The sequence below is a fragment of the Eucalyptus grandis genome, chromosome 8 (genome assembly GCF_016545825.1).
Source record: "Eucalyptus grandis isolate ANBG69807.140 chromosome 8, ASM1654582v1, whole genome shotgun sequence".
Lineage (NCBI taxonomy): Eukaryota > Viridiplantae > Streptophyta > Magnoliopsida > Myrtales > Myrtaceae > Eucalyptus > Eucalyptus grandis.
Window position 1 is genome coordinate 68,252,963 of NC_052619.1, and position 23,555 is coordinate 68,276,517.

Here is a 23,555-nt window from a genome sequence, read left to right on the forward strand (position 1 = left end):
AAGCTGGATTAAAACTACCTATTTAGATCACATCAACTTACCTACCCGGTTAATTGTCGCCTATCGGCCTTCCATCCCTTCCCCAAAAAGATACCTAGAACAAATAAAAAAAATATCCAAATTAAAAAGCAAGGCTTAGTGGGTAAGAAAGCATAAAGAAAGTTTTTATTTTTTCCCCTTTTTGACTGTCCTTCAAATGATTTATTTCTTTTCTTTGCTTTTTCATTTACAACTTTGGAGATATAATTACTTGCACGCAATGCTAAGTCTCCAAGATTAAATTAAATTCTCACCATATTAGGTAATAACATCCCACCAATAATCATCTAAGGTTTCCTTTATGCCTTGTAAATCCAAATGAAATAGGCGATTGAGTAAATGCACATAAATAGCGACCAAAGCTATATTTTTATAGGATGAATTTTACTCTACCCACATGCACCAAACCTAAGTCGAATACAAAAAGTAATGATTGTGAATCTCGTAAAGATTCAATGTTGCTAAACAAATATTGTTTCATTTGACGATCAATAATTAGGTAGAAAAAGGAAATGAGAGGATGAATCTCAATTTTCGGATCAATTATATATATGTTAAATAGATCATAGCGATACATTAATTGTTCGAATATTTATCTAATCCGAAAAAGTAAAAGGAGAGTTCTCGACCCGCTAAAGATTCCATGGAGTGTGACTTTTGTAAGGCGACTACAAAAAGAGGCAGTGATCATAGATAAAGATGCCATCTTTCGTCCACTTTTTTGTTGCCTTCCTTGGAAAGGGATTAATGGAAGTTAATGAATTTTTCTTTTGGTCGAGAGAAAGTCTTTGAAATTGAAAAATCACAAATGCTGACTTGAAATGATGGTCAACAACTTCAATAGGGGCATCTTCCTTCCTGTGACTTAGGATCTATTTGATAATACTCCCATAAATAACTAATTTTATTCTTTTATTCCTGACAATAAAAAAAATAACATAAATATGTCTATAAATCTTTTGTTCTTGGTAACCAAAATTCTTTTTTTTTTGTTCTTGAAAATAAATTTAGAACAAAAAAAAATTGTTTTCGAGAATAATTTCTACAATAAAGTATTTTTTTTCTTCTCTTTTCTTCTCTTTCTTTTATTTCCTTTTCTTCTTCTTCTTTTACCCAACCACCGACCTCGGCCATGGCCATCGAATGGCCAGATGAGAGCCAACGACCCCGCTGAGCATCGCCAACCCCTAGTGACACTAAGCCACGGGAGGCTTGGCTTTGCTAGCCAGCACGAGGCTAGGCCTCACCAAAATCTAGCAAGATTGAGTCTCACGATGATCAGGCGAGCCTCCAGTAAGCTCGTTAAACCTCATCCAGTTGGTCACCGGTCACCATCATGGCCACCAACCGGCCACAAAGGAGGAAGAACAAGAGAAAAGAAAATAATAATAAAAGTATTAAAAAATTAAAAGAAAAAAAAAATTTACCAATTCTACCAAACGCATTTCCATCCCAAGAATAAAAATTTTGAACAATTACCAAATGCTTTCAAAAACTCAAAAATTATTCTTGAAAATAGAATTAAAAGAAAAATTCATTTCTCAGCAAAAATTATTTCTAAAAACATAATGATTATCGAATGCATCCTTAGAAAGCTTGTGATTCGAATTTTTTTGAAAATGTCATGATCGGCCAGAGAAATTCACAAGTTTTCCGGTACCCTCTAGATCGGACTGTCATGATTAGAAAATACAATTTCTTGCAATTTCACAGCCAGATTTGGGAAAACTGAGTAATGTTGGAAAGGTTTTAATAATATGATCCAATTACACCTCTAATCAAGATTTCACGAGTTCGATCCGAGGTCAAACCGGGTCAAACCTTTAAAAAACTTTAGCTAACGGATGATATACCTACTAAATTCTCTAACAAATTGCTTACGGTTCCAAACAATATCTATAGTCTTCTCCAAGGGACAAAAGACAATCAAATGTTAGTTGATAGCCAAAATGTCGGGAAATCCATAATGCTCTGAATACGTACGAAAAGCCGATAGGCAGGAGTCGTGTTCTTGAATTTGTTCATGCCTCGGATGAGTTATCTGCGGCGGAATCGCTATCTTCGTGGCCATAGACATGTCCCATCTTCGAGCGCTTCGTCTCCAGATACCTTCTGTTCTCCGCAGTCAGAGGCGTCAATAACGGCACCCGACCGACTATGGCCAAACCATAGCCTTTGAGGCCTACATACTTGGCAGGATTGTTTGTCATCAGCCTCATCGTGCGTACGCCTATATCTCGTAAAATCTGCAGTGATTTGGTCACTGATCAACAACTCTTACTTTGCAATGAAAGACAGGAAAAGAAACGGGTGCGAAAAGAAATAGACCAAACAAGAGAAAGGGGATATGCAGCAGTCACAAAGCATAAGGGATGGGAGAAACTGCTTTTGCAACCAGGAGCGACCTTTCAAGCACATCAGACGGTGTAATCTGTAGTTTTATTGTACTCTAAAGCCATAAAGCAGAACTAGAAATCTGCTGCAAGTTCAAAATCAAGAAGTTTGTACCTCTTCCATAAAAAGGTTTGAACGTCTAGATACCCCGACAAGGCTAGAGCCAACATGTGATTCGCATGTGCGCTTTGATACATTGAAGGGGAGGAGATTAAATACCAAACAGAGAGCAGACAAACAAATAGCATACTCCAAACATGCTGTGCCACAATAACCAAGCTACATTAGAAACAAATATGGAAGCCCATATGATGGCACTAGAGAGAATGGGATTTTAGCACGTACCTGTGCACCGATGCCGTATTCTCTGGAGTCAACAGGTAATCCAAGTTCTTCGTTGGCTTCTACAGTGTCACGACCATCGTCTTGTAAGTTGTAAGCACGAAGCTTATGGCCCAAACCGATCCCTCTCCCTTCATGCCCACGGAGATACACTAGCACACCCCTCCCAGCTGCCTCGATTTGTTTCATAGCAAGCGCCAGCTGATTTCCACAGTCACATCTCCCCGATCCAAATATATCGCCTGTGAGACACTCGGAATGTACCCTCACGAGAATGTCGCGTCCATCTCCAATCTCACCCTAAAGGGATCAAAGTTCAAACCTCCTAATTCATTTTGACTTAATAAAGTACACACTGACTATCATGAGACGCAGCATTTATAAATTAATATTTGGTATTGACCAACAAAACTGTCCAATCTGTGGTCTATAGGATAAGCTTTGCTAGTCAGAAACTCAATGCACAAAACAGGATTATCATATGAGTTAGTTGCTACTTGGTGATGAGAATTCATGATTACTTTTGTTGGCTTCAGAAGTATCTATTACTTCTAGTAAATACCTTTCATCACTCTGTTGAAGAATTTTTGAAAACAACAAGAGCATTTCGGGGAGACAACTAACCAGGTCCATTACAACTGATAAGGCTTCTGCCATATGCTGACTTAATCATGTATGTTTAATACTAAAAACCTCAGTGAAACATCCTTATCAAGAGTCAAGAGCCTACCTCGATGACTGCATGACAATTTCTAGTATTAAACAGCATATGTAGAAAATTCTTACAAGCTTAGAATTTAGAGTTTATGTTTTGCTTGAGTTGGTGTTCCACATAGCTACTAAACTACTGGAAAATTGAGAATTTGCTAACCATCCAGGAGATAAACCTCCTCCATAGAGACAAACAGTCTATTTGATTTATATAGTAGAGAATGAAAACAAAATTCTCTGGAACGGCAATGGGGTCCTTCCCCAACCCCCTGAAAAATAATTATGATAATTCATTTTACTGAAAAGTACGTGCAGCGTTATCTAATGCAAAGCTCCCCTCGTTTTGTGGTGTGCATACTTGATAGGCTATATTTTTATTTTATTGATTTCAGCTATTATTTTAAGATCACTACATAGTGATTGGTTTTTTGATTCCCCTTCTCTCAAAACCCCCTGAGTACCACCCGCCTGCTTTTCTCATTTGATATATTTTATCACCTTTGCTTCTGTCTCTGCTAAGGGATTGGTTCATCGATGAATTACAACCAAATGAACATCTTTGCAGGTGTGGACGGTCTTACAAACCCAACAATAGAAATTGAGTATTCTCAATCTTCAGGAGTTCTGATATTCCTCCCTCCACAGGCATAACATCTACTGATGCGCATAGATTATACTGAGAAAGTAAAATCAAGTAGAAAAAATTGTAACTACGGAACAAGAAGGACCAGTAATTTGGAATTTCCAACTACAGGTACTCTGAAAATAGATATATATTTTTGAAACAAGATAAGAAGCATCTTTCATTTTTCTCAAATCATTACATCCAAGGAAGTATAGTGGGTAGGCCACATTTTGAAAATATATATTATACAAAGCAGATGACCAGTCCATGTCCAGAATGAATTAAACAGACAGTTGAAGCCTACACCTAATGTCGTCCCATGTATCTTCATCCTGATGTAGGCCAATCAAACGAAAGTTACTAAAGACTCACAAATGAACATATTTCCAAGAACACGCTAAAAATTGATGAAAAGTACAAGACAGCACCTCAGTAATGTCAAAGAAAACTTGCTATCTTTTGTATTTGGAAGTTTTTAAACCATATAAGTGATGGCAACCACAAAAAGAATGTAGTTATATGGTCAGACATCATAACAAGTTTTAAAGGGGAAAGAACAGAGTTACAAACTATTTCAGTAAGCTGTTGCATCACATATATCATTATGAAAAATCAAAACACTAGGCAAACTGAGAGATTATTCTAAATCATGCATCCGGTACCAGTTTCATAGTAACTTATGGAAATATTCTTTCGTTCTTCTGCAATGGCACTTACTTTAACCATGGCAATATGCTCAATCCCATCAAGCAGTGATCTATAACAAAAGGCCATGAAAGGCCCCCACATTGTGGGTATAGGGGCGACACCAGCCTGCTCCACCAACTTATCCCTTTTTCTTCTATATCTGCCATAAAAGGTGTAGACAATGAATTTTATCGCAATAAGCCAGAGAACACATATTCCAACATAAAAACCATATGCATGCCACACAGGAAACATGATAATGGAAGACAATCTTCCAAGTTCCAATAGCATCACACATCACCAAACCTTGGTGAGAATCTAATGCCCTGATTGGCAAAATATGGAAAGGCCCCTTCACAAGATCAACCTAAGGAGGGAGAGTTGCGGCCTAATACCTACTACACTGTTTAGTTTAAGTAATGCAATACCTATTAAACAGTTTAATTTCGTTAATGAGATATGTAATTAAGGGAAGAATAGCATTAGGATATCCAAAATACCCCTGAAATCATAATTGAAGGGAATATGATAATTATCACTTCGATAGTCAATATTTATTGATGAAACTAATGCCCCATATAAATTACCAGATATATAATATACCATATCAAAATATTTACCTAACATTTAATAATCTATTTATGATTATAATATTAAATTAAGTGCATAACATGAAATTATGCTAAATTAGATATTATATTTTAGTAATCATCACTTTAATCGCCAATCATCCAGATATTACAATCTAATATATAATTTTTCATCTATCATTGAAAAATTAATTCATGATTATGATTTAAATTTATCATATAATACATTTTTACTTAGAAATAAATATTAATTGTCGCATAACTAATAGTATGATTGAAATAATAATTTTATCACAATTTGAGCATCAATTAATGTGATTTTAATTTATGAAAATTTAAATAAACATACCTAACAGGGAGCAGCTGCTATTATGCTGATTATCACATTATGCATCTTCAACATAATAAAATTATGCATTATCAAAGTAACGTAATTAATATTACATCAATCACAAAAATACTGCAAATGGATATAGTGATATCAATAATTATTTTGACGATAATTAATATCTATCATTCATAAAGTGAATGAGAAAAAAAGAGAGACAAAAGTATTTTATGATGTAATAGCTATTACATGGATCATGTGTAATAGCTATTACTGCAAGCAAATGCTATAGTGGGTAATCAACCAGTGATAGAACTGTAATGTAATAGTCATTAGTACAACCAAACGTGCTGTTTACTATGAATCTGCATCATGCTTAAGAACAAAGTCTTCAACCTTGTTCCAAACATGACTTGAGCAATTAGATGAGGCATCTACCAAAGTCTAAGGATTGGGTGACTTAAAAGAAGGAACTTTAATTTGTATAAGTTATCTCTTCCAATGTACTTCTAATAACTCGAACACTTCTAACATCTCCATAGAGTCATAGTACTTCTTGATCCTATGCATGAGATTCCAAATGCAATGAATCGTCCACAGATGAAGCAAGTGACCAAAAAAAAAATGCAAAACACATCTAATTCCAGGAGATACAATCAAATATCAGATGACAGAAGTGCAGGGTACCACTAATAGCAATCTAAACTGCTGAATTTGTCAAGTCATAGCTTTGTTGACATCTGACTTACAGAGGAAGCCTCAATTCAGATTTCGCAAAGAAGATAACAAGATACAAAGGTGCTTAGTTGCTTGATTGTGGAAATTCTACAGGGAAAATCACCTCTCAGATTGGATGCTCAGAAAGGAGATTCACCATTTTACAACAGATGGCTGAAAATGACCACTCTGAAGGCGATTGAAGACTGTCTCAGCCAAAATCAAAGGGACGACAAACTTAAAAAAAGAAAAATTGAGCATGCAAAAAGGTGCAAAGTACCTGATTGAATCGGCAATTGAAATTATTTTCAGGTTCATGCAATTAGGGTGCAAAAATACCTGATCAAATCAGCAATCGAAATTATCTTCAAGTTCTCTTTCAACGCAAATTGTCGAAGCTTTGGTAATCTGGCCATAGAACCATCATCATCCACTATCTCACATAAAACTCCAACAGGCTCCAACCCAGCCAACATCGCCAGATCAAGAGAAGCTTCTGTATGCCCAGCTCTTTTGAGAACCCCTCCTTCTCTATATTTCAGGGGGAAAACATGGCCCGGCCGATTAAAATCTTCAGGTTTCGAATCTTTTGATGCAAGAGACAATATAGTCCTGGCTCTATCATGAGCTGAGACACCAGTAGTTGTCCCGCGTTTTGCGTCCTTATATGAAAAGATGACCGACTCAGATCTCACAGTTAATCAAGTGATCCTCCATAAGAAACTACTGAGGTATTAGAAACTTCCAAACTTGTTTCTTTAGTCAACTACAATACCAAAAGCAAAAATCCAGCCTATAGTTAATGAATTTTTTTGTGCTAACGCCCTCCGCAGGACAATGCATTCTCTCATGGCAACTTCGATCTCCTTTCTAGCATGTATTTAACTTACAAAATTCTCTCAGAAGAACTAAGCTTTTGCCTACAAAACCATGTGCACAACTATGAGCAATTACATCATAGGTTCATGTCACAGTGCTCAATACAGATAGATTTTTGTAAAGCGGCTAAATCAGTTATTTAGAAAAGATGTCCAACATCATCCATTGATTTCTAATATGATATTGAGTAACTTGATAATAGCATTAAGTCAATAAGATTTATATTCCTAACCAATGCATGATGATAAAACCTTTTGATGGCTTTAAAATTACTCACATCCCAAACAATAAAAGCAGAAGAATCACGTCATGGATGTCACAATTGCACACAGAAACAACCAAAACTGTTCCAGATAGTGCCAAAAAATAAGAGAAATCAAACATTAAATCACATGGTGAGTCATGCCATCTTGGGGACTCATCGTCTTCCAAAGCAATAGGCCATTCTATTTAAGCTTATCTGTCTGGGTAAAAAGCTCTTTATAAAAATTTCCGGATAAAAATATTAAAATGGCAATAGCCTTGACCTAACATACATGAAGATCCATACCACTGAAACAGTAAAAGCTGTGCAAAGCTTTTCCTGATTCTCCTTATGGGTGACCATCAAGGGAAGTTGCAGCCTCTCCAAGTCTTCTTCTCTCATGCTCACACATACGATTCCAGTGCCATACTTGACTATAAAGGCCATAGCTTCAGGCGTTACCAAAGATGCTGCCATTATTAAATCTCCCTCATTTTCTCTGTCTTCATCATCTACAACAATAACAAACTGCAAGAACACACAGAATTTAATATCCTAATCCCATTCCCATCTCAAAATAACAGATGAGGGGAAGAACTTTGATTGGGGAGAACAACGACAAATGAATTGATTGGCAAGGAAGCTCCAACCTTGCCTTGACGAATGTCTTCAATTGCCTCCGGAATTGACGAAAATCCTTCTGAAGGTACATCAAGGTCATACACATCTTCGTTAGGAAAAAACCCTTGAGTGTTAGGTGTTATTTCAGCAGCAAGCGTCCCAAACGCTACACCATTGGAGTCAACACGAACCCTTTTGGGCAGTGCTTGTTCATCTATTACAACATTTTTCCTTGAGGCCGCCCCATTTTTATAGGAATAGGGTAAGAGATCATCCTCCCCAGAAAGTACCGCATATGTCGCCTTTCCGATACCCCTTAATCTACAGGGCTTGCTCGGAATCCTCAAGAACACGCCGGATTTGGAGAGGTATGATGCGGAAGTACTCACTCCATGCTTACAACTATGTTGTCCAGAGAAAAGAAAGAATTAGTCATCCTCCTCATTCATCATAAAGTGTGCTTGGGATATCAAAACTACCGACACATTGCAATTGAATTCCCAAAATTATACATTGTCTTCTTGAAAACAACTTAGGTTGCTAGTCAAAATACCCCACAGCATAGTCCATAAGAGGTTCATTCTCTTTATCACAAGTTGCAAAGCTTATAATATAAAGGGCACTCCTTAATGAACAAAAGAGGACAGTTTGCAGTTTCAAATACATTGCTTTTTCTCAGGTCCTCTGTATTTGGTGCTTCAGAATTCAAACGCTACGGCCGCTAGTTAACAATACACACTAGTTAAGAATTCTGTTTTTTAGTCAGGCATGCCTGAAATGAACCCGCAAACTGGCCGCAGGAACAAATCGTATCCTCACCACAAAAGCCAGAGTCCAGCACAAATTATCGGCGGAACCGTCTCTTCCTCTCCTTATGGGATCAGCCCAATTCAATTTATAAGAGAAGCGAAACAATCAAGCCAAGAGCCACCATCTACACCTGATATTCATATCACTGAGAACGAGGAGAACCCAGCTGATCCCAGATCTCAACACCTCCCCCAGTTTTCACCACCCACAAAAAAATTAAATGAATCGAATGCTCTAAATACCAGAACTTTCAGAATTCCCATCGGAATCGGCGTCAACCCATCATCCGGAATTTCCCGACGCGAGCAAAGGACGTCGCTTTAAGAGCGGAGGACACAAGACACGATTCCGGGTCGCATAAAATAAAGAAACAGGGCAGGTAAGCACTACATGCCAACGGAAGCGAATTCTATAATCACCGCACTTTGCACGCTGGTTCACGATAGAGAGAGAAAAGAGAGAGAGAGAGAGAGAGCGTACTGGGAGCTCGAGAAGACGGAGGAAGAAGGGTGACGAAGGCCGAGGGAAGCCATTATCCCCTGCCGAAGCGAGCGAGAGCTTGCGGACGGTCGTGAAAATCACAGGTCGGATATAACAGTCTTCTAGCGCTATAACGAAATTATTTTCTCTGGAATCTCAAAATATATATATTTATAGATATATATATATATATATATATATATGTTCTCGGTTTCGAATAATTCGAATAATAAATAGCAAGGCAGTGGTGTCGGTTTTCCTTTGCAAAATAGCAGGAGAGAAATTGGTTCATATGAAAGTACAGTTCTTTCTTGTTTTATCCTAGCGTTGTCAATAGAAATTGAATTTTTTTAAAGTTGAAATTAAATTCCATTAAATTCGTACGTTGATTATTTAATATTTTTGGTGTTTGGAGCGATTGTCATTAATTGAACGTCGTAATTCGTGATATCCGATATATCAAGTTTATCGTTCAAGTCAAAGCATTTGAGTATGTACGTGCAACGTGCTTTAAAAAAAACAAGTAGCAAAATGCATAAGTACTTCATACAAAACATGATGAGGAGTGATCGTTGGGACAAATGGGCTAAGACAAAGAGCGATTTCTTTTAGATTTCTAGGATGGCGAAAGAGATAAGAACAAATCAAATTATGCACTAAACAAAAGAGAGTGCTCCTAAATAGTCATGTAAAACTAAAACTAACTCACAAAATAAGCCTTTTAACATGACAATAACGTTCTATATTGGGACTTCGATGCAAACATGTTTAGATAAAAGCACAACTAAATTAATGACCTCCTTGAGAAGTTACCTACCGTATGCTAGAGGACAAAAATAATGAGGTTTGGCATGGGATACATCAAAGCATACAGTATATCGAGTAACTTAATCCACAAATGTAATTTTATAATATCAGACTGGGACACTCTCCAGTGGGTGAGTGATTCGGGAACAAATCATACGGAAGCTTGTAGACTTATAACAACAAAGTCCGATCAATGAAGATGGGGAGTGAACGTTAGGGCAAACAAGCTTGGATAAGGAGGGGCTCAAGGTAGACTTTTGGGAAGACGAGAAAGGTTAAGATTGTACCAAAGTATGCACCGAATAAGGAAAAAACGCTACAAAATTTAAAAGTGCTACTGGACAAAATGGCATCATTTTAGAATCGGAATTTTGATATTTTGATGTCCAACGTACTCAAGTGAGAGCACTGTCAAGATAGATAAGCTCCAAAGAAAGTATGAAACTCGATAGTGACTAGTCAAAATGGACAATACTAGAAGTGAGTTAACCCAAATACCTTGCGGCCAAGGTTCTCACTGCCATGTCCAATTTGTCATCCCCTAATTGCCATTGCGGTGGATTGTCGTCCAGGGACCACAAGGCACATGTAGTCTTGTGCCAACTATCTTTCCCTAACTCTAATCGCCGATTGTGACTATTCAACAACTGGCAACTCTCTTTATGATAAGCCAATCGTTGCTTCCCAATGTCATTTTTTTATATAATAATTTGGTCAGATTTGCTGCATATTGGGTTGATCAGGAGCATAATTGATCACATATTGACGTCGTCTCATGGCTTTGAAATTTTGAGAAACTCTTCTTATTCACCCCTTGTCCATGCTGAATTCTCATGATCCATCACAAGAGGGAAACAAAAACATTACCATATCGCATCATATTCAATTCTAATTTGCATCCTATAACCGGAATGCCGCGTGCAATAAGGAACTGCATACTACTCGAATTTTCGCTCCGTGCCCAAACCCCTCTCTCTCACTAGCTCGATCTTATTCTCGTCGTGTCGAGTCATGTCATGCCGGGTTGAAGTGATTCGTGCAATCATGTGCCCGAGAGTTTGTTTCACTTCACAAGCACGTAAAGCTAGGGAGTTGTCGCCCTACATTTTTTTTATCGATCTCTAATCTGCAGTCCCATCCAACGAGAGAAGTTCGTATCCATCAGTTCCACTGATCGGGGCAGTACCAATGCAGCGTCGGAGCCTGCTCGTCGGAGAAGAAGTTGCAGTCCTCCTCGCCGCCGAGGAAATTGTGCTCCTCCATCTTCACGTACGGACTGTGGTGGTGGTGGTGGTGAGGAGGCTGAGGCTGAGGCTGGTACGCTCGCTGGAACTGGAAGCTGAAGCACCCGCCGAAGGAAGCCGGTGGCGGCGGCGGTGGGGAGGCCGAAGAGGACGATGACCCCATGAATTTCAAGAAGCCGCCGTGGCTCTGGACGGCGGGGTTCGGGCTGCTGCTGCTGGTCGCCGCGTTCTCTTCGTTCACAATTGCACTCGAGTCGCTGTCGGACGACCCGTCCTTGAGCCCGCCATTGTTGAAGCTCAGCTCGCGAGGCGGGGCGGTGATCGGAGGGGGAGGAGAGCGTTTGGTGTCGTCGTCACCGTCGTCTGCGGCCCGGATCTTGTCCGACACGTCGTGGCCGGGGATGATGACCTCTTCTTTGACGGAGAGATTGCTCTCGGGGTTGTCGTCTTCTTCCCGGAGTTTCGATTTCAGCTCTTTTATCTGCGGCAAAAATCGATTCACAAAATTAAGTAAACGAATCGGATGACAGATTATCAAATGACAATTACGGAATCATATTCAACCAAAAAAAAAATCATGAAAATTGAATAACGCATTTTAAAGATCATATTAGTGATCAAAACAAATACACGAGCATTGGATTATTTATGTATATGTTAATTATGTGGTTTCGAGTGATATATTTACGGAATCCAATTCCTTTACTTTCAAAACTACACTACAGATCAATTACGGAAATTACACAAACTAGAGACATTTCCTAAAGATGTCACGACATTTATTGTGACCTAATACAAATCGTTCAGACTCTACTTTGGTCACCATATTATTTCTCGATTCACAGTATCTTTTCATTTAAATCCACGGTAAAAAGAAGCCTACATCAAAAACCTAAGTTATTCTAATTCAATTTCTAATATTTATCATCCTAGGGGCAGGACAAGATAATCATGTGACGAACAATTCACCGTACCATGATAAATAATTTCACCGATCTACGACCGCAGTCCATATATGACGTCATCACATCACTCGCATTTGACCCGTGCGCAGTGTTCGGTCGTGTGTTGTGTTTTTTTTCTTACCTCCTTGTGAAGGGCCTCGTTGTCGTGCTTGAGGGCGTCGTAGCTGAGCTTGAGCGCCTCGTAGCTGGACTTGAGCACGCCGTAGTCCCGCTCCAGCTGCTTCGTCTTCCACCGCGCGCGGCGGTTCTGGAACCACACGGCCACCTGGCGCGGCTGCAGCCCCAGCTCCTGGGCCAGCTTCACCTTCCGCTCCGGCTCGAGCTTGTTCTCCACCTCGAAGTTCTTCTCCAGGGCCTTGACCTGGTCGATGCTCAGCCGCCGCTTCTTCTCGCCGCAGACGTGCCCCCCGCCGCCGGCGGACTGGTCCTCCACGCAGCCTTCCTCGTCGAGGCCCAGCTCCAGCATGGACTGCAGGTCCCTGCTGTGGTAGATGGGGTTGCCGTTTCTCGGACTGTGCTGCAATTCCTCTGGATCGAGATAGAACACAGAAAAAGATTGGTGGGTTAGGCTCGAGATCGAAACCCAGAAATGAATTGGCAAGCACGTTGGAAATTGGATCGGAACTGTTCTTTCTTCTTGCTTCTTTTTTTTGGGTCAGGAAAGGAGGGAGAAAATGCTGGTTTTTGGGACTGTGCGGCAGTTCCCCCGAATCAGTTCAAATCAAGAGAATAAGCTGAGATTGAAAAAACCCAGAAAAGGAGGGGCGTGAAGTTCTTGGAATTGAATCAAAATTGGTCTTTTTCTCGCTTCCTTTTTTGTTGTTCTCTTGTCTGAAAAGAAAAGAAAAAGGACAGAAATTCTGGTTTTCGATGGAATAATTGATATTCCGCGAGAGATCGATGCAGTTGAAAAGGTGCATGTATGAGGAGGACCAGGAGAGCATGTGTCACATGGGTCTCTCGCTTTATGCAAAACTAAGCATTGCTAGTGCTTGTGAATCTTGTGAAAAGAAAGGCAAGTTCCAAAGAAGACAACAAGGAAAGAAGCAAAGAAAGGAAGGATTTTTAATTTAATTTTAAGAAGTTGAACCTGAAGGTGGGCAGATGGACATCAAAGCACCCAACGAATCTGAGCTGCCAAGTCTCTTCATGTCTGGAAAAAGCGGGACTGTGACTTCTCTCGAACAGAGAAGGATCTTAATGTTTTAGATCAAGTAAGATCAAGCTTGCTCTTTTTACTATTTACTCTTTTTCGCGTTTTCTAAGGGGATGGTTTCTCTTTCTTCTTCTTCTTCTTCTTCTTCTTCTTCTCGGTTCGGCGCGCACTTTCAGTGCGAGTTCATGACACTCGAGAGAGCAAAAAGGTTTTCTTTTGGCGTCTTACTTAAAAGCAGCCATGGAAGCAGAGCGCCCGCGCCCGAAACGAGACCACCTCGTGCAGCCCTGCACGCGAACGCACAGCCGCTCCTCTCTCCTCTCCTCTCCCTCTCCCTCAGCTCCCCCCCTCGCCAACCCATCAAAGCCAGAGACGATGACGATGGTGATGAAGAAAGAGGAGGAGAATGCATGAGCATGGCCCAAGAAAATTCATGCACAGAGGGTGAAGAAAGAATAATACTCTCACAAGCAAAAGACCCACCCAAACCCAAACCCACAAACCCAAACCCAACCCAGAAGAGATGTCACCAATCACCAATCACCAATCAAAAGCTTGCACTGAATTTATGCTCTCTCTCTCTCTCTCCCTCTAGATCATCATCATTACCCAATCAATTGTGGATCAAGTTTTTCAACACTACGCAGTCTGCTGTTTCTGTAATAATGGTGGGAAGGAGGAGAGAGAATGTGTGTGCGCGCAGGGGAGAGAGGAAAACCAGAGACTGGTTTTTGGGGGAGAGTGAGAGGAGGGGATTGGGAGAGATCGGAGAAGCAATATCACTGGCCAGCTGGTGGTCATGCGCTTTCTCTCTCTTTAAATAAACCAGCTCGGAGCCGGGCACCGGGGTTAAAATCTGACCAGGGTTAAGTGCCCTCGGGTGGGCATTTGCAGCGAAATGAAATGAACCCAAAATGCGAGCCAAATGCAAACTCTCTATCAACCGGATGTAGCCGGTCGTACCGCCCTCGGGACAGATATTTTGGGGGTGGTGAGGATATACGAAGCCGATCGTATAAAAAAATAAAAATTCCTAAAAAAGTCTGAAATGTTACCATTTTTTCAATTAAAGATTCGAAATCAATATTATTTTAAATAAGAGCTCAAAGTGATCAAATCGTCTCAAATAAAAGTATGAAATGACTAAGTAGTCTTAAATAATGGCACTAGACCAACTGATTACTATTTCAGTTATTAGAAAAAGAGTATTTTGATCGAAAAATTTATAACTTACTTTTCTTTATTTTTTTTGAATTTTTTCCTTCTTTTTTTTTCTCTCTTTCCTTCCCTGGCCATCATCATCAATGGCTTGCGAGGTTGCTCACTTTAGGCGAGGGCATTCCTCGCTAGATCTAGCGACAGCAACCCTCGCCCTCGCTTGGGCTAACGAGGGTCACCCTAATTGATGTCAAGTAACGATTGCCCCCGTTGGTGTCAAGCAACAGTCGCCCTCACCTAAGTTTGGTGACCTCTGCCATGACTAGCAAAGGGAATGGGGAAAAAGAAAAAATAAATGAAAGAAAAAAAAAGTAAAAATATTTAAAAAGTAAAAGACGAAAGTGCTATTTGATTTAAGAGATTATGCTCTTTATTGAAAATGATATAACCAATTCATGTACTTATTTGAAATAAGTTTCATTTTGAACCCTTATTTAAGATGATTTACCACTTTAAATCCTTATTTGAAATAAAGTCCATTTCGAGCCTTTATTTGATAAAACGAATGCATTTTATGTCCTTATTTAGAATTTTCTACAAAAAAAATGAAAAATTCCAAGCAAAAGTTTGCAGTATTCTTATTTTCTCAAAAAAAAACCAAAAGTAATCATTACTATTTCAAATAATGGCTTAATCTCGTTTGTTGATAAAATACTCTAACCGATCATGGGCATTTTCCTCCATAGACAATTTTAACCTAAATTTTAATTAAATTAGATTAAAAATCATAAAAGGTATTTTTTATATTAAAAAAAAATACAAGCGAGAGGCCCAACGCTGCTCAATCTCTGATGAGGTGGTGGCGATGGACTAGTAGGGTCGTTGTTGACCCTCGCTAGAAACGAGAGAGGGTAGCGACCCTATCTTAAATCTAAGCAAAGGTCGACTACCCTCACTTTTGGTTGACAAGGCTTGCTGATCCTTGCCAAGGCACTGGCGACCTTGCTAGCCATCGTCATCACCTCACTAATGATGGGGCGGTGGCCACAAGTGGAGGGCTTAAGTGTTTCCTTTTCTTTTTTTTTGAAGTTTTAGGTTTTTTTTGGTTGCTTATTATGGGAAAAAAATTAAAAATTAAAAAGACAAAAATACCCTTAATCAACCAATGAAGTCAGGCCCTTCTTTAAATCCGATATTACAACTTTAGGCTTTTATTTGAAATAAGATTTACTTCAGACCCTTACTTAAAATAAGATCAACTCCATACTTTTATTTGAGAAAATAATGGCATTTTTAACCCTTATTTGGAATAATATTTACTTATGACTTTTATTTGAGAAAATGAAAGTATTTTAGGCCCTCATTTGAAATTTTCTCTATAAAAATAGAGGAAAATTGCATAAAACTCTAACTTTGTTTATTTAATGAAAAATAAATAATTAGAAAATATATTCCTAAAAATGATCACTTATACGACTTAAAATAATTAACCAGTGAAAATTGTTTTCATTACCGACAACAATTTATATATAAATATTTTCACGGATGATAAAAATATTTTTCGTTTATTTATTTTTGTAAGGGATATAAATCATTGTTTTAGAAAAATATTTTCTAAATTATACATTTTTCGTGAAATAAATGAAATCTCCATGAAATTTGAGAGTAGTATGTTTTTCGAAATTTTGAGTTGTTACGTAATACCTCACAAATTTTAATTTTATTGTAGCCGTTAACCCTAAAATATATTTTTTCCTTTAGGATGTCCAACGTACATGATATTTAAGGAACAAAATCGTAGGTCTATATTTTCATCTCTTTCGTTGAAGGAAATTTCTCTTTTACCTTAATTACTGTAAAAAAAAATCACATTGGAAAACAGGAGAGAAAACTAAAATTAACCAAAATATTATATAGGAAAAATAAATATTAATGATGATTTTAAAAATTAAAATTTTTAAAAAATTTATGAAACTCATTAAACACTTTAATAAAAAGAAACCCAATTAAGGGGAAAAAAGAGTTTTTAATAGCAAAAATGTCAAATACTCATTATTTTTTTAGATGTGAATTAATAAAAAAAAAAATGAATGATTGGTAAAAAAATTATTTAATAAAATCACCATAGCTTTTGATTAATCATTTCCTTTTATAAATACTTGGAATATTTTTGTTTTCTCTATTTTTTTTTTTTTCAATGGAAATCAAAGGTAAAAGATAGATTCTATAAAAATAATAATATGAAAATCACATATTTGCTTCTTAAAAGTGATGTGTATTACACACGCCAACAGAAAATATAACGGAAGGCTAACGACTGTAATACAATAAAGTTTAGAGTTCAAACAAGTTTTGTGTAATTTCCTCTCAAAGTGAGCTGTAAATTGTTATTGGACAAATCTTCATTCAATCAAATCTCTCGTTAGTTTATTTCAAGTTTAGACATCGGAACACGAAAATCCAGCTGATTATTAATATAAATACATTCTCAAGATTGCTTGGGAAAATTGTTTGGTCAAAACGCGTAGAAACTGACGCAGACATCGCCTTACCATTATACCCAAAGTTAATATAAACATAAGTAACATTGCTATCTATAATTCAAAAACTAGAATAAGGAAACTTGTTCAACCAAGCAAGAGAAAATTGAAAATAGACAAAAATCATCTAGCTTTGACTCTCAATGAGGCATGTTGAGATTAGCTTACAAATTCAATTTCTAAGAAATGTAGTAAGTTAGAAGGGACAGTCAATAGAAAATTACCAATTTAGTTAAGTATTTGTAATGGAACTATCCCGACAAACTTACCACATCTAGGAGATATTATTATCTATATTTTGTAATTATTTTAAGGTGCTTGATTTGACATGGATGTAGGATTTCAAATAAGCAAAGGAAATGTTTAAAGTGAAATAAAAACACAAACCGATCTTTTATACCTCCACATCAATCCAGTTAGACCTATACTTTTACTGTGAAGTCCATATTATGCTCACAATAACTCGAAACTATATACCCAACCCAATTAAAATCAAGGGGTTGGTCGAGTGATGGGACAACTAAAATATTACGAGTTTCAAAGAAACACGAGGCCTCGAGTCCCGCTCGCACGTGGCGTGCGGCAACATGGAATGTGACGATAAAGAAATCCGCACCCACCAAATCATCTGACGTCGGTGTTTAAAAACGATCCGTCATCAACGGGAAATATTCATTGAAATTATCGCTCCGTAGATTTCTTTAAAAAAAATAATAATTAAGGTACGGACGGTTTGCGGAGCAAGAAGGGATATGCAAAAATTAATGTGATTATTAATAATAGCCTTGATTTTCGACAAAACATTCCCATGAAAAATGTGAATATGCTCTCGCCTGAGCATATACCAAAGCACCTCAGCAGTCGGCAGACAGACATTTTCCTCGTCCCTTAGTCGGCGCGGCTCGGCTCGGCTCGGCTCGGCTCGAGCCGGGCGGGGGAGGGAGATCGGCAACGGGGCGTCAGCGAATCATCGGGGCAACGCGCGATTAATCGGCAACGCGGCGAGGGTTGAAAACGCGGGGCGATGAGCTTGACTTTTGTGCTCGGGGCCGATTTAGCTTTAATCCAAAAAGTCGCCGCGATTCCAGAACCCCGTGCCATTATTTTATTACCGTATATATAAAAGAAAAATAAAAGAAAAGTATAGTGCTAATTTGAATGCGTCCGTGATTATTTTTTTAATGTCGCTGGAAATAATAAATAATGCACATTTGCCACATTTACTCATAAAATAACAAAAGAAAAAAAAATTATCTTACCGAAGATCGACGCGTGAGGTGCGTGTTCGAATCTATTTGTATTTTTGGACCATGGAGCACGAACGACCGTGTATTTTAAGCGGAGTTGTTTGGTTTCTGCCTGGCGTCATTGCTTGCTATATGGGTTCACTTCGTATCGGACCGATGTTGACGTGGGAGCACCCTGCCGACGGAAGTTGCCAAAGCTCGAGTTGGACTGAATAGGGGACGATCGATGTGCCTTCTCTCGACAGTCATGGGGTTGTAGACCTAGCGTGGAATAGGCGTGGTGGCCTAGTCCGTGTGATCGCTTTTGGTCCCATCAACCGCACATGCATCGTACTCGCAAAAGTTGGATGAATCGAACGTAAGCACACGACATTTCTCGAATCTCATCCCCATTTTTAGGAAATTTTACTCCGAGTCTCGAGATTTCAAGAAGTTTGCATTTTGACGCTTGAAATTATTGCGATATTATAATTTCGCGATTTCATTTTTCTGGCAATTAAATTACGCTTTTCTTATCCTGTTTCTTTAAAAGTCACGATTTTGTCTCTGATTAGTAATTGCACTTCTCTTTGCCTCGAGACCCTTAGGAACTATGAACGCAGCTTCCAAATCAATCATCATAAATTTAACTGCTCGTTTCATCCAAAAAAAACACCATTACGAACATCATCAGACCTCGAGAGTCGGCGGATTTCCACCACCACCACACAATCCTCTCTTTTTGACGACGTGTGCTTTGGGCAGCGGTTCGGAATCAAGTACGGTCTGCATCTCATCGTGTTTGTGCTCCAGTTAAGCATTTCAATTAACAAAATAAACATTTCATGTCAAAATAAGTCGAATAGTGCATTCTCTACAGCCGATTTTTTTTTCTTTTGAAAAGGAAAACTTTTTTTTTTCCCCTCCTTTTGAAAAGGGTGCTTGCTCAAAAAAAGAAAAGAAAAGAAAAGAAAAGGGTGCAAATTGAAGTAGGCAAAATTTTCCCTTTTGGCTTTTTCTATTAAGGACTAATAAGGCAATGGAGAGGGCAGGTAACGCGGCTGTTGAGACGCGGGCGACCGTGACAAGCAAAACGACAGGAGTAAGTGGGGGAAAAGGGTATTCAATTTTTCCAAAGATTAGCTGTAGCGATGTCATCGCGGATTCCGGGACCCACCGCCCCTTCCCCCTCCCCTCCTTTCCCGTCTCTCTCATTGGACAGCAGCACGTGCGAGCTCCTTCTCGTGTCCCAAGAAAACGGCCCCACCCGGAAATAGTAACTTCGCCTCGATAACGACACACATAATATAGTCCTTCGACTTTAATATGATGTCCAATATGGTTTCTCTAAACTTTTAACTTTCCTAATGCGGTCCGTGAATATTGACCTAATTTGCAACTTTAAATTGTTCAGTGTGATTCCGCCTTGAACTATAACCAGATGCTCATGTAGTAGTTCCTGAATCACATGAAAATATTTACGATGTCGCGTGACCTCGCCTCAAACTATTAGTATATATTCAATGCATTCTTTGAATTGTACAAAGATGCTTGAAAATTCAGGAATCGCATTGAACAAATTAAAAGTTTATGAACTGCATTACACGTTAAAACGCGATCTGTAAATCACATCACACAAATTAAAAGAAGTTTAGATATGGCATTTGCGTATTGGATCAAAGTCTTTGAGACTATCTACGTTATTTTCTCTTTTTTATAAACATGATGCAATCAATTAGTTATGTTATTCGAAAATAAGATATGTGCTTGAGGAAGTTTTCGTATTCTGCTTTTATTAATCGTTCTTATATATTTGGCTGTCGTTATCGCGTGATATAAGTGCAGTGCATCGATGCCCAAAAAATATTTTCTTAACATATTTCACACACGTCATCACTGAATCGATTCAAATAAAGAGGAGCTGCTTTTTCGCTGCGCCCTGTATAGAAAAAGCTTACTTGTGCATGACAGAAAGTGACATCCCAAGCCCTTACTTTCCTTTTTTTGCCTTTTTTTTTTACGTGACCATCATGGCCCTATCCCCAGAAAAAAAAACAAAAAACAAAAAAACAAAAACACTGCCTGAAATTCCGAGTCATTTGTATTTATATGCTCTGACCCCAGCCCCAAAACCGAGCAAGATTTTAGTACCTTCTTTAGTAATTTATAAGGCTAATATCACAAAAAAATCTAAATTAATATATTTATGATAAATTTATTTCGAATTAATTTTTCTATAATAAAAAAATTGATGTATTTACGACAAATTTACTATCCATTTATTTTTATTAAATTGAATTAACATCATGAAAAACCACACAATTGATACAGTTGTGATGAATGGAGGGCAAATCCTAAACCAGCATATCCGTCAACTGTCACATATTATCCAACTTAGCAATTTAACAACAAAATTTAATGGAAACTAATTGAGGATAAATTTGCATAGATATACCAATTTTTGGTTTAATTTGAGCTAATTTGTCATAAGTGTACCGGTTTAGAACTTTTCGTAATATTGACCCTAATTTATATAAATTCTTCTAACAAATCTCAAATTGGTCTATACATGGTATATAATAAGACTAGGGCAAGAAAATGGTGTTCCTGATAAGTCATTAAGTCTTGGATTTGGAGGCACATTAAGGGTTTGTTTGTTTCGAATAAAACATAACAATGATGGAATTTTTTTTCCCTTTCTGGGTTAAAGAATATATTTTCCTAATTTTAAGTATGCATATTTTCTTTTATCATAAATGGTTTTTCGTCGACTGATCATTTCTCAGTAAACCAAACGCATGAAAGTCTAGAAAATAAATTTGCGGAAAATTTCTTTCACTTAAACAAACATAACCTAAAATGCTCTATGCATCACCAAACTGACGAATTCATAAGCGCGGCACCATGGGAGGTGGGTCCCCGCGCTAGTGTCGCCCCGGATTTACGTTGCCAGCTGTCGACTATACGGCGGTTCTCAAATCATTAAAAAAAGAAAAAACTGACGAATTCTGTAGACTTTATTGCATGGTAAAAAGAGGAAGTATTGTCGCCCTCCCCAAAGTTTAGACTAGACAGTGATACCCGGTTCGACATCTCGCGTCCTGTCATAGCGAACAAAGATGCGAAAAGCATCGATGAATCGCGATAAAGACCAAAAGTACCCCTGTTCAGCAAACTGATAGATAGATACCCAAACAAAAACTCGACGGGCTTCGTTCGAAAATGCTGTGAGTCCGGATAAGTTCCGGGTTCTTTCGACTTCACACAGCGATACATGCACGATCGAGGATCTTGCAATCGAGATGGGACAGTACGACTTTGTTCCTGTGAACGCAGAAAAACCGGATGCAGAAAGCTACATCTCAATATTCAAACACGAACCCTAATATTCAAAGACTTGAGTAGATGAGTGGGACACGACCGCAGCTCTTGCCTCGTTCGTATGTGGAGTCCAAGGGTCGTGTTTCTAGAACCGATTGCTTTCAGATCGGCGCAGCTCCGCTTACTTCCCCCTGCCCGAACACTTTGATTTTTGCACGGTATCGATGTTAAAAGAATCCACCCAGCAAGACAGGCCGAAAACTTGGGAAGTACGTTTTGGGTTTAGGGTATTTTTTGGGGTAATCATTGTTTTCTCTCCATGGGGGAGGAAAAGCTGCCCCCAAAATCGCCCCGCCTCAACAATGATTGGAGCAAAATCCTTGGATTTCCAACGATATTGGAGCCTGCAAAAGCAGCACAGGACTTGCGAAATTCGGCGGGTTAGTGAAGTATAGAAAACCCATTAGGGTTTAGGTTTTTATTTTTATTTTTTGGGAGGATTTTTAATGTGTGTAATGATTCTTAGCATAAATAATTGCAAAATGGGGGAGTCAATAGGCTGATGGAACCACCACGTTGGGGGTTCAGAGATTTTGGTAAGCAACTCCTCCCCAGATTCTTTTTTTTTCCTTCATTTTTTGACCCTACACGATCGCCATATACGTAGACTCACCAAACAGCACAAATTTTTAGGATTCGATGAGGAGAGAATCTAGGCCTATTTTATTAAGAGCAATTCCAAAGTTTTATAGCCTGATAAATAAAGGTTCCACTATCGACAATTAATTATTTCATGACGAAACCCCGGAGTTAGTGATTCATTGGCCGTGATATTGTTATGGCTTTCTTCCTTCGTCAGGGGGCCTCATATCATGCTTCTGGGAATCCTAATAATCAACACCAGGAACTACGACTTATTGTAGTGCCAGCGTCGATACGACATAAAATGATATCGAATTTGCATATACTTTATAGAATTTACATGAAACTGAGAGACGAATCAACATCTAGAACTACGACTGATCGTAATACCAGCGTCGGTATGGCAGAAAGCGATATCGATGTTATCGAATTTATGTATACTTCACATAACTCACATGAAACCGAGAGACGAATCTGGCATCATAAAAACCCGACGATGCCCATCATCATCTCATCCTCTAAACCTCGAAACCCATCTCGAATTTCAAGATTAGGAGCGCCTATCTCCCGCCCATCATCCATGAAAATTCCTCATGACATAAAATAACGATGAGCAGACAACAGCTCTTATCACGCACTCGCCATTGAGATGACCCACGAGTCAATTTCCAGTGGTTGGAAAAATGAACAAGCATGTCGGGGAATCAAAAGACTTCGTAATCTGTAGCCACATATCTTTTCCCGTATGAAAAGAAAAAATTGTCCCCCAAACTTTTCCTTTTTCTTTGCTCCGTTGCGGCTGCCAGCTAAAGAAGGGCCCCTCATCTCCCCCCACCCCCCTATGATTGCGACTGAATTGCCCATCAGATAGCGAAACATGCCAGAGCCTTCCTAGAGAATCGATCTTGACGTTCTTGCCCATCCAAGCCGGTCATGTCGCGAGAGAAAACGATATTAATTCGAACTATGCGAAAATAAGATGATTCAAGGGTCAGTTTCCTCGTGAACGCGTTTCAGAAACTCTACTTT

General features: G+C 38.7%; 2 protein-coding genes across 2 annotated transcripts; both read right to left on the reverse strand.

Moving 5' to 3' along the window:
* Positions 1–1,772: 1,772 nt before the first annotated feature.
* On the reverse strand, positions 1,773–9,608 carry LOC104415759 (bifunctional riboflavin biosynthesis protein RIBA 1, chloroplastic). The gene is made up of 7 exons (XM_010027113.3): positions 9,468–9,608; positions 8,207–8,579; positions 7,863–8,084; positions 6,773–7,095; positions 4,829–4,958; positions 2,779–3,075; positions 1,773–2,285 (listed from the first exon to the last, which is right to left on the reverse strand). The coding sequence occupies exons 1-7, from the start codon at positions 9,518–9,520 to the stop codon at positions 2,061–2,063; spliced, it is 1,623 nt and encodes a 540-aa protein (XP_010025415.2). The 5' UTR covers positions 9,521–9,608; the 3' UTR covers positions 1,773–2,060.
* Positions 9,609–11,050: 1,442 nt separating this feature from the next.
* Positions 11,051–14,446, reverse strand: LOC104415760 (homeobox-leucine zipper protein ATHB-6). The gene is made up of 3 exons (XM_018861320.2): positions 13,574–14,446; positions 12,605–13,011; positions 11,051–11,999 (listed from the first exon to the last, which is right to left on the reverse strand). Exons 1-3 carry the CDS (start codon positions 13,632–13,634, stop codon positions 11,436–11,438), a joined length of 1,032 nt encoding a protein of 343 aa, XP_018716865.2. The 5' UTR covers positions 13,635–14,446; the 3' UTR covers positions 11,051–11,435.
* Between the last annotated feature and the right edge of the window lie 9,109 nt (positions 14,447–23,555).